Source organism: Anolis sagrei, chromosome 3 (genome assembly GCF_037176765.1).
Source record: "Anolis sagrei isolate rAnoSag1 chromosome 3, rAnoSag1.mat, whole genome shotgun sequence".
NCBI lineage: Eukaryota > Metazoa > Chordata > Lepidosauria > Squamata > Dactyloidae > Anolis > Anolis sagrei.
Genome location: NC_090023.1, coordinates 109,917,932 through 109,930,979, shown reverse-complemented (window position 1 = coordinate 109,930,979; position 13,048 = coordinate 109,917,932). Strand labels below are relative to the sequence as shown.

The 13,048-nt window shown below is 43.3% G+C and overlaps 1 protein-coding gene across 3 annotated transcripts in view; it reads left to right on the top strand.

The window, feature by feature from the left end:
• The first annotated feature begins 4,327 nt into the window (after positions 1-4,327).
• The window catches only part of ARHGEF7 (Rho guanine nucleotide exchange factor 7), a 117,786-nt gene continuing 109,065 nt past the window's right edge, over positions 4,328-13,048 (top strand). For 2 of the 3 annotated variants that reach the window (XM_060769610.2, XM_060769611.2), the window contains exon 1: positions 4,597-4,860. In XM_060769610.2, the coding sequence (XP_060625593.1) occupies positions 4,696-4,860 (165 nt within the window). In that variant the 5' untranslated portion in view covers positions 4,597-4,695. Of the gene's footprint in view, positions 4,861-13,048 lie in introns of all 3 variants that reach the window. The other variant, XM_060769609.2, reaches the window with a different exon arrangement.

The window sequence follows — 13,048 nt, the reverse complement described above, 5'->3', positions numbered from 1 at the left end:
CCATGACCAACAGAAAATACTGTGTATTCTGATGGTCTTTGGTGACCCCTCTGACACTCCCTCGTGACCCCTCCAGGGGTCCCGACCCCCAGGTTGAGAAACACTGTCATAGAAAATTGTCGGTGACCATGAGCAAGTCCTACTCTTTCAGCTCCAGAGGGAGCCGATGGCAAAATACTTTCAATAAATCTTGTCAAGAGAAGCCCATGATAGGCTCACCTTAGGGTTGACCAGAATAAAAAAAAAGGTGTCTGCAATCCATTCTGTGCAGTTCCTTGGGAATGAAGTACATTGGACATCTGGGGTAACAATTCTCAGTAGACACTATGATTATAATAGTCTTCATATTTAAGGATTACACCAGTAATGGATGGGGAAAGTAAACCTTAAGATCACCCTATATCATCAATGACCTGAAGGCATACAACAATCACATCAACAAAATGTGTGCATCAAGGGATGAAGACTCAGCACTCTTCTGTCCTGTTGATCCTTTTGTAAACTTGATAGTTTTTGCCCATTTACTTGTAACTTAGACATGTGTAACCACACTGTTTATCTATACCAATGGTTCCCAACCTTTCTTTGACGAGGGACCACTTGACCAGGGACCACTCTCCAACATTAGTACTAAAAGGGTTACAAATAAGTTTTTGGTCAACTTTAGATTCGTTTTGGTTATCTGAGGTGGTGATTCAGGAAATTGCATTGGATAGACCACATCAGCTCTAGTTTGTGATCCAGAACGTATGACATCCAGTAGACGCCATCTGCTCACCCACAGAAAACCATATTTAATCAGCCTTGGCACTAGAAGAGGGTTTTGCGATACCAGTCACTCTTGTTGCAACGGTATAGTAATGGTGAGACTGTGGACCATATTTTAGTTCTTATGGACCACTGGTAGTCCATGGACCACAGATTGGGAATCACTGATCTACATGGTTCCTATTTGAATTATCTCAGTTATTTGATTTACCTGTTGCATCTCTATAATTTTACAAATGTTACAGAACATTCGTCAGGTCCTTCTGCTCTACAGCTTCAACTGCCCCACAATCCACAAACAGTCTTAATATTTAAGGATGCAATAGAGGAAAATAAATTGCCCCCCATGAATATCATGAAGTTGGCAAAATTAACAATAGCTTGCAGTGACAAGTCCTCCTATCTTAATCCTATTTTAGTGTTAAGTTTTTGAGGTTTTAAATTGTGTAATGTATTGTTAGCCATTTTGGGTTTCATTTTAGAGTGAGAAAGCAGGATATAAATCAGGCATGAGCAGCCTATTGGCTGTTGGGAATGGTGGGAGTTGAAGCCCAAAACAACTGAAGGGCCCAAGTTGGCCCATGCCTGATATAAATACATATACATATAATAATATGTTTGTGAAAGTTTGCTTTGATGTTTACATCAGGCCAAGATGCCCATACGTTTAATCCATTTGGAACTGTTTAATGAACAATTTGTATTTCTAATGCTTTTGGTAGTCTATTTTCAAATCTTTTTAGACTAGGGGGGAGTCTATTTGTCATTGCATCAGTGATTCCATGTATTTTAAGATCGGTAATTATTGCTCTTTTTAGTGTTTTTTTTTTTTTTTTAAGTGGGGGGAGAAGATATACCTTTAAAAATCTATTCCTAGAGACAGGAAACCAGTTCATTTGTCTGTGAGGTTTCTCTGCCGCCAGGAAAAGGAAGAAGCCCAAGCCCCCCCCCCCCCCCCCCGTTTCCTTTCCTACCTCTAGCTGCTGCTGCTGCTATTTCCATGGGATGAGCTCATTCACTCGCGCCTTTGCGCAAAGCAATTCGTCGCCAGGGGGCGCCCGAGGCCGGATCCCAGCCTGCTGAATACAGACCCGAAATCTAATTCGTGACCGATAGATTCCCCCGCTCCTTCAGGTGGCCCGGGAGGGATCCGCATGGTCGGTCGACGGGATGGGGTGGGGAGGAGGCTCCGCTGAAATAACACCCCCCCCCCCGCCGCTCCCCTTTCCCTTAGTGCTCTTAAAATGAATTGGAGAGATCGCATGTCAAGCGCTTGACAGCTTGGGCAACGGGCTGCCCATTGAATTCGGATTCTGGTGCTGCAAAGTGACAGCTGGGTGGATCTGTTTGGTTCACGTCGTGGGAGGCGCACCAAGGCCGCCGCCGCCGCCGCCGCTACACCCCCCTCCTCCCTCTAACATGGTGTTTCAGCCACCTGGCGGGATGCGACTATTGGTGTGTGCGGTGCGCCCCCCTCCCTCCCTCCCTCCCAATGTATATAGGAGGAGGGAGCGCATGTGCATTTATCTACCCATGTGCATAGATCTAGCCATCTATTTCTCTATCTAGATACATGGATCTATCTATCAGTCTATTGATCGAGATCTGTCTATTTCTCTATCTGCCCAACTCTATCCATCTACTCTATCTGCCTATTTACCTATCAATACACACCTACGTATCTATCTCTTATCTATCTGTCTATCTGTCTTTTTCTATAGACCTACCTATCTACCTAGATCTATCTGTCTATACAGACCTACTTATCTACCTAGATCTATCTATCCATCTGTTTTTACAGACCTACCTACCACATCTATCTATATCTATCTATCTATCTATCTATCTATCTATCTATCCAGACTGACCTATCTACCTCTTATCTATCTGTCTGTCTATTTTTACAGACCTACCTATATACCTCTTATCTATCTATATCTATTTTTACAGACCTATCTATCTATCTACCTACCTACCTATCTGTTTTTATTTATTTATGACATTTATATGCCACCCTTCTCACTTTGAAGGGGACTCAGAGCAGCTTACAAGATATATATACATACAATATATTATATTATTAGCATAGCACAATATCAGTATTATATATTACATATTGTACTACACCATCTTATTGTAATAATATTACAATACAATGGTACAGTACAATATAGCAATTTTACATGTAATATAAAATATATAATTATAATAACATATTATTCATAGTAGTATTATTATATTGTATTACATTATAATATTATAAATATTATATGTATATGTACATTATATTATATTAAATTATTTAGCATAGCGCAGGAGATGAGGTGGAACTGTCTTCCTGGCCCTCTCTCTTCACTCTGGTCCCAGACCTACCTATCTATCTCTTATCTATCTATCTATCTATCTATCTATCTCTCTATTTATATAGACCTACCTATCTACCTAGATCTATCTCTCAATTGATCCTCTATATATACAGGCCTACCTATCTAACTAGATCTATCTATCTATCTATACAGACCTACCTACCTACCTAGATCTGTCTGTCTGTTTATTCTTACAGACCTTCCTATCTACCTAGATCTAGCTAGCTAGCTATCTGTTTTTACAGACCTGCCTATCTACCTAGCAATGGTTCTCAACCTGTGGGTCCCCAGATGTTTTGACCTCCAACTCCCAGAAATCCTATAAGCTGGTAAACTGGCTTGGATTTCAGGGAGTTGTAGGCCAAAACACCTGGGGACCCACAGATTGAGAACCATTGACCTAGATCTATCTATCTGTCCATCTGTCAATTATACAGGCCTACCTATCTACCTAGATCTATCTATCTATCTATCTATCTATCTATCTATTTACACAGATCCATCTATCTATCTATCTATCTATCTATCTATCGAGGTCTGTCTGCCTGTCTATCTATTTATCTGTCTATTTACACAGACCTACCTATCTACCTAGATCTGTCTATTTATACAGACCTACCTATCTCCCTAGATCGATCGATCGATCTGTCTGTCTATTTGTATAGACCTACCTCTCTACCTAGGTCTGTCTGCCTGCCTGCCTATCTACCTAGATCTGTCTATAGAGCTACCTACCTACTACCTACTTACCTACATCTATCCTCTCCCCCCCCCCCCGCCCCGCCCTCCTCGGGATGGAAAGCGAAGCAAAGGGATCCCGTGGACGCCGGTTTTGAGGGCGGGGGGGGGGGCAGGTTTCGCAGCGCAGAGAGGGAGACGCGGGGCAGGTCTCTCTGCGGGTGCCCATAAGGGTGACCCACACCCATCCCTCCATCCTCAGCGCCTTGGCCAAGGCAAGGGTGGCGGCTTTTATGCGGGGGCTCCTGGAGGAGAGGAGGGGGGCTGAGCCTCCTTCTCCTCCTCCTCCTCTCCTCTCCCCCTCCCCTCCCCATCCCCTCCCTCCTCAATGATGTCATGGAGAGGCAGCAGGAGGGAGGGAGGGAGGAGGGGAAGAGGAGGAGGAGGAGGAGGGAGGAGGATAGAGGCGGCGGCGGCGGTGGCGGCCCTGCAGGTCCGTGTGTGCCTGTAATGAGGAGGCGCCTGTCCCTGGGCCCAGAGGCTCCGGAGGAGGGAGGAACCGGGCCGGCCCCCCGCGGCTCCATGGCCAGGAGGAGGCAGCCAGGCCCGGAGCGGGGCGCCTCCTCCATGTGAAGCCCGGGAGGAAGGTGGGCTGGCTGCCGAGCGAGCGAGGGAGGGAGGCAGGCAAGGCAGGCAGAGGGGTCTTCCCCAAGACATCAACCGCCCCCCCCCTCCGATTATTGAGAAATTAGACGCCCCCAGCCGTGCTATTTGTGCAGCCCTGCTGCCCCCCCCCCCTGGATTGGATTGGGATAAAGGGTTCCGGGGCCTGGCTCCCCTCCCCTCGCCGCCTTTCCTCTGCTTGGCCTCCTCCGCCGCAGCCATGAATTCCGCGGAGCAGACCGTTACATGGCTGATCACCCTGGGGGTGCTGGAGTCGCCCAAGAAGAGCATCTCGGACCCGGAGGGCTTCCTGCAGGCCTCGCTCAAGGACGGCGTGGTGCTCTGCAGGCTCCTCGACCGCCTCCTCCCCGGCACCATCGACAAGGTGAGTCCGGATCGGACGCGGACCCCCCGCTTTCCAACCCTGCGCGGAAGGGGGGGAAGGGGGTTGAGACTGAGACTGAGACTGAGAGGGGGAACCTGGGTCTAGGATGAGGCTGGTGGGGTCTCCCTCTCCCTTTCTCCCCTTGCTCCTTTCCCCTAGTATCCACTATCCCCTGGGTATAGGATGAGGTTGGGGGTCTCTCTCTCTCTCTCTCCTCCTTTCCTTTGCTTCCCCCAGTATCCCACCCCCCACCCTCATCTCCCGCATGGCACAGTTTCGGATCTGGGCAGGATCAAGCGACACCCCCCTTTTCCTCCCCCTCCCGATCCGCTTTCCGCAAAGCCCTCCAGACTGGGGAAGACAAGAGAGGCTGGGGGAAATGCCCAGCACTTTCCTTTGTCCCGCATTAGCCTTGCAGAGGCAGGAAACGGGGGTCTTTTTAAGGGGAGCCCCCTCCCCACCCTATTTCCTCACCCCCTCGCATTGACATCCTTCCCTTCTCGCTGGGAAGGCGCCATTGTCAAGGCATGGGAGGGGGCTTCTCTCTTGGGAGGGAGACAGAGTTTGGGGCTGAGCAGCTCCTGCCTGCCTTGGGAGGTGGACCCCTCCCAAAAGGAGCTTTCCTTTGGTTCTCAATCATGACAAAACACATGTGGTTGGGCCCAGATCGCCCACAAAACCGTGCACTGCCCTAGGAGCGATGCTCAGCCCCACCTGATAGATCTACAGCAGATGGTGGCTCTTTTCCCCCCATCCTGTTTGAATGAAAACATGCTCGTTTTAGGGCATCCCTTGTTCTTTAATGAGAAATCACATCAAGGCCAAGAGGCAGGAAGCTTTTACAGCAGGGATGAAGGGCCTCCAATGGGATCCCTTCGCGGTCTATGAACAAGGCGCATGGTTTTGATGCTAGGAGTCTTTTTCAGATCCAAAGGCCAATTTTCTGGCCTCTTTGATAGTCATAGAATCCTAGAGTTGGAAGAGACCTTGTGGGCCATCCAGTCCAACCCCCTGTCAAGAAGCAGGGAAATAGCATTCAAAGCACCTCAGAGAGATGGCCATCCAGCCTCCAAAGAAGGCCTCCAAAGAAGGAGCCTCCACCACACTCAGGGCTGGCTATTGACAGGATGGACAAGCTCTCGGGCCCTCGTTTTGAATGGGATGTCAAAGCCTTCACAAGATTTATGTCAGAAGTCTCTATGATGTGGATATAATGATGTGCAATATTAGATGGGTAGACTAGAAGGAGCCACTACAGTCCCTGTTGCTTAAATAAGTCCTTTTTTAAATGAGGTGTGTCTCTCTAGCACTTCGCGTTGCAACATGCTGACCTAATTTGCAAAGGCACAGTTTGTGTGTGTTATTCTCCAAGATTTTAGTTTTGAGATTTCATTACTTGATGCTTTCTAAATCTGTTCAAATTGGAAAAAATATTGGTTTGTGTGGGGTTTTTTTTCTTGTCTCAAAATGTAAAATTCACAATATTTTTGTAAGATTCATAATATTCTTGGAAAATCCATAATATTCATGTAAAAACCATAATATTCTTGAATGTTTGTTCTTTTAAATATTATGTTGCCAAAGGCTTTCATGGCCGGAATTACTGGGTTGCATTCTCTCCTGACATTTTGCCCACATATATGGCAGGCACTCTCAGAGGTTGTGAGGTCTGTTGGAAACTAGGCAAGTGTGGTTTATATATCTGGAATGTCCAGTTTCCAACAGAGCTCACAACCTCTGAGGATGCCTGCCATAGATGTGGGCAAAACGTCAGGAGAGAATGCTTCTGGGACATAGCCATACAGCCCGGAAAACTCACAACAAGCCTTTAAAATATTGTTTCAATTCAAGTGATTACAGATGTGTGTTTTATTCTTTGTCTAAGAACCAGATATTCTGATTAGCACATTGCATTTCAATTTCCCTGGTTACAGTTCTGGAAAAATTGGTGCTTGTTCATTGATTCCCCCCTCTATAAACTATGGTGAACTTTGACCTACATATTGTTTTGCTTTTATTCTCTTTCATTGGTGGGAATGGGAAGCCCAGGCTAGTTTTTTTTTTTAAAGACGTTCCATGGTAATGTGAACTTGACATAAGAGAGGAACTGTTGTCTTTTGGAAAGGATATCCTAACCTGAAGTTTTGGCATTATTTCATAGATCTTTGTATCTTTTGAGTATCATTTGCATGACAGTAGCCTTTAGGGGGCAGAGTGGCTATTGGCAAGAGTGGTTTGTTTTTTATAATTGCTCTCAAATTGACTTTGAATTACAGGACACTATCCACTTCATCACATTCATTAAATACTACTGAGCCATCCACTTAAAAATGGCAACCTACTGTGTTCATCATATGACACAGTCTTCAAGTGTAGGGTAGAAATATCTTGTGGGTGAAAAAAATTCACAAGGTTATCTTTGAGATGCTTTCTAAGCTTGTTAGCAAGTAACTTTTTTTGCAGATTATCTGGTTAGATTTGAGTAAAATGGCCAATTTTGTCGTGTGATAGCATTTGTTCTCAGCATTAAAATGATACAGTTAGGCAATTTGTGGGAGGAGCCAAAATGCTCCTTTGAGAAAAAGCTCCACCATTACCTTTTGCTCATGGAGGAGGGAAGAGATCAGCCGTATATTGTGATCCTTTTTGTCTCATGCACCTTCTGGTGGCCTTCCTTCCTTCTCTGTGTTGTGTGTGCCATGTGTTACCTCCCCCAGATGCCTCCTTCCCTCCTTCTCCTCCGGTTGACCGCAAAGGCCATCTATTTCAACCCCCTTCTTTCAGCTATGTAACAAAAGCACAATCAAAGCATCCCGACATATGACCATCCTGCCTCTGAATAATAATAATAATAATAATAATGAAAATATGTTCCTAATTTGTGTTATTTCCTGTTTAATTGTGTAGTCCTTACTTTTAAAGTAGTAGTTGTGCTCCAGAAACTTGGTTTTTGTGTCCACAAACTATGTTAAATAGGTAAAGACTCTAACAGTGGTTCCCAACCTGTGGTCCGTGGACCACCAGTGGTCCCCAAGAATGAAAATATTGTCCGCGGCCTTATCATTACTATACCATTGCCTTGAAACCATGCAGCAACGAGAACAACAGGTCTCACAAAACCCTTTTATAGTGCTGAGGGAACGAGGATGTTGGGAGGGAAGAGGCTGATTACCCATGAAAGATTATGACTACCACATCAGATCTAGATATTAAATATGGTTTTCTGTGGGCGAGTCAATGGCAACTATTGTATGGCATATGTTCTATATCAGAAACTAGAACTGATGTGGTCAATCCAATGCAATTTTCTGAATCAGCACCCCAAATAACTAAACTGAATCTAAAGTTGACCAAAAACTGATTCGTAATCCTTTTGGTACCAGTGTTGGAGAGTGGTCCCTGGTCAAACTGGTCCCTTGTCAAGTGGTCCCTGGTCAAAAAAGGGTTGGGAACCACTTCTCTACCTGATATTCAATCATTGAGAAATTAGAGCAAAATGTGCTATAACAGGATGTCCCACCTGCAAAGGCAAAGTTTTTTTGCAGTTTAATAAACTTTTCCATGTGTTTATGATAGAATCAATTAGGAAATGACATTTGTAATCCAGGAACAAAAATCATAGTCCAGGAGAGGAGGTGTTTCTTTTCACAAAGAAAACGGGGGAGGGACAGTGAGTGGTAACAACTCTCTACAATGTGGTAGCAAAATAAAATGTCTGAATAAAATGGATAGTTTGCTATTGTGTGATGGAGGTAGGAAAATCATCCATTTAATTTCAAAATGGAGTATGCCTGAGCTGTACGATACTCTACTCTTCCAAACACTTGACATGCTCAGTGGGATGAAGTCTTATGAAGTCTCATGAACACAGGCCTTGCAAATTTGGGGCTATTGGTTTCTTGACTGAGTCCCTCCATCTGTGATATGATCTTCTTTTCCTACTGTTGTCTACCTTACAAACATTACTTTCTTTTCTAGAGTCCAAATTATGACAATTTCAGTTTGGTCATCTTGGCTTCTATGACTGATTTCCTTTAGTACCCATTTATGATTCCCAGATTCTCTGGTATAATAATCTTCATAACATTGGAAAGGACAGGAGAAGTCAATTGTGTTGGACTTGCTAGTGATTGTCGGTTGGCTAAATAAAATCCAGACAGTTCTTGTTAAGTGGCTAATATAACTGAGATCATTTCTTAGAAATGTAGAATCACAGAATCATAGAGTTGGAAGAAACTACCAGGACCATCCAGTCCAACCATACAAGAAAACATAATCAAAGCATTCCCAACAGCTGGCCATCCAGCCTCTGCTTAAACATCCCCAGAGAAGGAGACGCTAGACTCCAAAGCAGCATTGCTAAACAGCTTTTACTGGCAAGTTGTTTAATGTTTAGGTGGACTCTTTTCCCCTCTGCAATTTGAATCCATTGTCCTGTGTGCTAATCTTCAGTATAACATCTTTTCATATATTTAAAACTGGCTGTCCTGTCCCCTCTCAGCCTTCTTTTCTCCAGGCTAAACATATCCAGCCACTCCTCATAGGACTTGATTTCCAGGTCTTTGATCAGTTTGGTTGCTTTTCTCTGGATACATCCCAACCCTTCAATATCCTTCTTGAATTTTTGTCCCAGAACAATATCCTAGGTGAGGCCTGAATAACGCAGAATAGAGTGGAAATATGGTGCCCCTTGATCTCAACACTTTTGTTGTTGTTGTTGTTATGCACCTTCAGACCTTTTATGACTTAAGGTGACTCTTAAGTTTACATGGGATTTTCATTGCAGAATTTGTCAAAGGGAGTTTGGCCTTGGCTTCCTCTGAGGCGAAGAGAGTGTGGCTTGCTCAAGGTCACCAAGCAGGTTTCCATGGGTGAGTGGAGATTCAAATGGTCATCTCTTAGGCCCCTTCTGCACTGCCATATAATCCAGATTATCTGCTTTGAACTGGATTTTATGAGTCTACACTGCCATATAATCCAGTTCAAAGCAGATCATCTGGATTTTATATGGCAGTAGGGGGGCTGAGCTTCCTAATCCAACACTCCGACTTCACCATGCTAGCTCTCAGTACATTCTGCAATACATTGTTCAATGAGTACTTCTTACGTTGTTCAATGCAGTTTACCTACATCCTCCCCAGGATGCCATGGGCCATATTTATACATATTGTCTAAAGTTATTTCTTTCTTTCCTGTGAATTCTCCATGGATCGACAGCTGATGGCTTGTGGACCAATATGGGTCCATGGACCATCCCTTTGGACTAGGGTTGTTAGATGCAATGGTTGAGGTTCACTTTGCAGCCCATCACACCTGTTACAATCCACACAAGCTATTCAGTCATTGGGCTGGAAAGCAATGTCCTTTAGTAGGACAAAGGAGTCGACTGAAGAGTAGTTGATAATAAGATCCTGATGGTACAGTTCCTCCTTTTAAAATTATTGTGTTTCAAGGAGTGTGGAGAATTTAAGGGAGTATAGGAATGGAGTATGAAATTTGCTTGTGTTTGCAGCTAAGGAAGAAAAGGTGTGGGATGGATGGTGGAGGCAGTTGAGAGAAGGAATCTGACCTAAGTGGTGAGAATGTTTAGGTTGACAGAATGGGCTATGTTAAGGAGGGAGCTATTCTGAGATGTGCAAATCTTTTGGATGGCAAGCAGTGGCATGGAAAGGAAGAAGGTTTTGATGGTAGGGGACTTGCATAGGAGGTGGAAGAAGGGTTTGGCACCTGATGATATTGATATTTTTGGTGGGACAGAATCTGAAAATTATATTCAGATTGAGTTGTTTCTTTTAGTAATTAACAATCACCTGCTGGAAAAAAGGTTACTGGAAAACATGCCATTTGGTTGAATTAGAACTCTGGACCGCTAGGTGCTCTGAGATGGGTAACCTTAGTTGGGATAGGCTGATTATATAATTAAAGATTTCTTTCCCCAAGGTTGACGTCATCCCTTCCCAATAGGAAAAAACAAAAACAAATGCTGAGACAATTAAAAGAGTTTTTCCAAGGCACAATTCATCATTAATCTTCCAGCTGTAACCAGTTGGTAGCCATAAAATGGGCATGATCTTCAAACGTGAGATTCTGAAATTGAAGATACTTTGTAAATGCCTGTTATAATCCACACAAACTATTAGGTCATTGGCCTGGAAAGCAATGTTCTTTATTAGGACAAAGGACCTGACTGAAGGGTAGTTGATAATATGACCCTGATGGTACAGTTTTTCCTTCTAAAATTGCTGTGTTTCAAGGAGTGTGGAGAATTTAAGGGAGTATAAGAGTGGAGTATGGAATTTGCTTGTGTTTGTATTTGTAGTCTTATTTGCCTACATTACATAATATTTTTACGACATCACTATTTTATTATCATTACTTCTGGAAGTTGTAGGCCAAAACACCTTGGGACCCACAGCTTGAGAACCACTGGACTAGAGGTTAGCTCCACTGAATTCTCCAAGGATTACTCTGCAGTAAATGAACACACGATCTCAGCCTAAATCATTCCTAATGTTTCTGCACCTGGGGGCGGAGCATGGGAAGCAAACCGTCCTAGACCCAGGCTCATCTCTCCGCCGAAAAATAACTGTTAAACCCTAGAAATTCAACTTATAGCCGACTGCAAGCCTTCTTGAAAGCTCAGCGCAGAAAACTGGAAAGCTTTTTACAAGCTAATGTTTCTGCACCCCTGGGTTGTTTGAAGGCATTTGGAATAAACTGCTGTAAGTTGAGGGTTGTGGAAGAAACACTGATTTGCATGTTATGAACATAGTTCAGCAATTATATTATTTGAGAAAATGAAGAGACTTGGGTGGAACACATTTCTGGAATGATTTACAGTGTGTGAAAGTTCGGCTCAAATGCAATTAATTTTTTAAGAATTGCAGCCAATGTGAACCCTCCTTTTTTTTTTTTTTACAGTCATGACTTTGACATAGTACTGACTTCACTGAAGTGATCATATCTCACTTTAATAAGATAAGATGTGGATTATATTTTTTGGCTGTGCATGCAACTGCTTGGCTTGAAATGTAATTAAACCAGCAGATCTCTAGCCATGGTTTTTTTTTTTTTGTTTCTCTTGAATTAGAAAAGTTTGAATATGATCTCTCAAACAAGGAAGCTGGGTTTTAAACTATAGTTTTAAGTTAGTTTACTGTTCTGGCTTGTTCTGAAGGTTTTACCTGTACTTATCTGGTTTGGATAAAATGGGAAATTGTGGCTTAATGTACACATGAAAATGTAATCTTAGGTGTGAAAGAGCTTCATGTGGGAACAAATAGTGTTTCATATTTTACTTCAGGGCTTTTTACATTTTTTCCACTCACAATCTTTTTCTACCTGAGTAATTTTTAAGCAACCCTAGGTATATAGGGGTATAAAACAGGTATAAAATCAAACATTTACTGATAATAAATCGGCATTGCCAGGCTTGCGGCACAGGTTGATAACTCCTTTTTTTGAAGTACAGCTGAAGCATTTTTGGCAGAGTCCACTGTAAATGCTACACTATGATAACAGGTTTACTGTTGCCATTTTTGCAACCCCAACATTGAGTTAAGGGGACCACATTTGGGGTCAAGAACCATAGTTTAAGAAGCAGTGGTTGAGTTTATCACACTGAGATATGATTGTCTGAAATGGCCATTGCAATATAAACAATAAACATGTTTAGATAGAAAATTCCTTTATCATATCTTCTAATCAGTTTCTACTTATGTAACTTGGATCACAACATCCCACTATGGGAGGTTTTATTATATAAAGTTTAGACGTTCAACTACTATATATTAAATTCTGCAGTTATAATGGGTGTGATGCCTGCCAACTCATATAAGTACACGTATTGGAAAGGTGACTATTTTCCTTTTCAATAATATGGTTTTTTTAAAAAATCATGTCAGAAGTGACTGGAGAAACCACAAGCTGATTCTGGTGTGAGAGAATTGGCCGTTTGCAGAGACATTACCCAGGGGATACCTGGATGTGTTACTATCCTCATGTCCCCACACGGGAAGCTGGAGCTGACAGATGGGAGCTCACCCTGTCTTGCGGATTTGAACTGCTGACCTTCAAGTCAGCAGTTCAGTCAGCACAAGGGTTTAACCTATTGCACCACCGTGGCTCCTAATATGATTAGTGATACTACACCACTGAAAATAATTGTGGCAGGAATGTGGCATTTTTA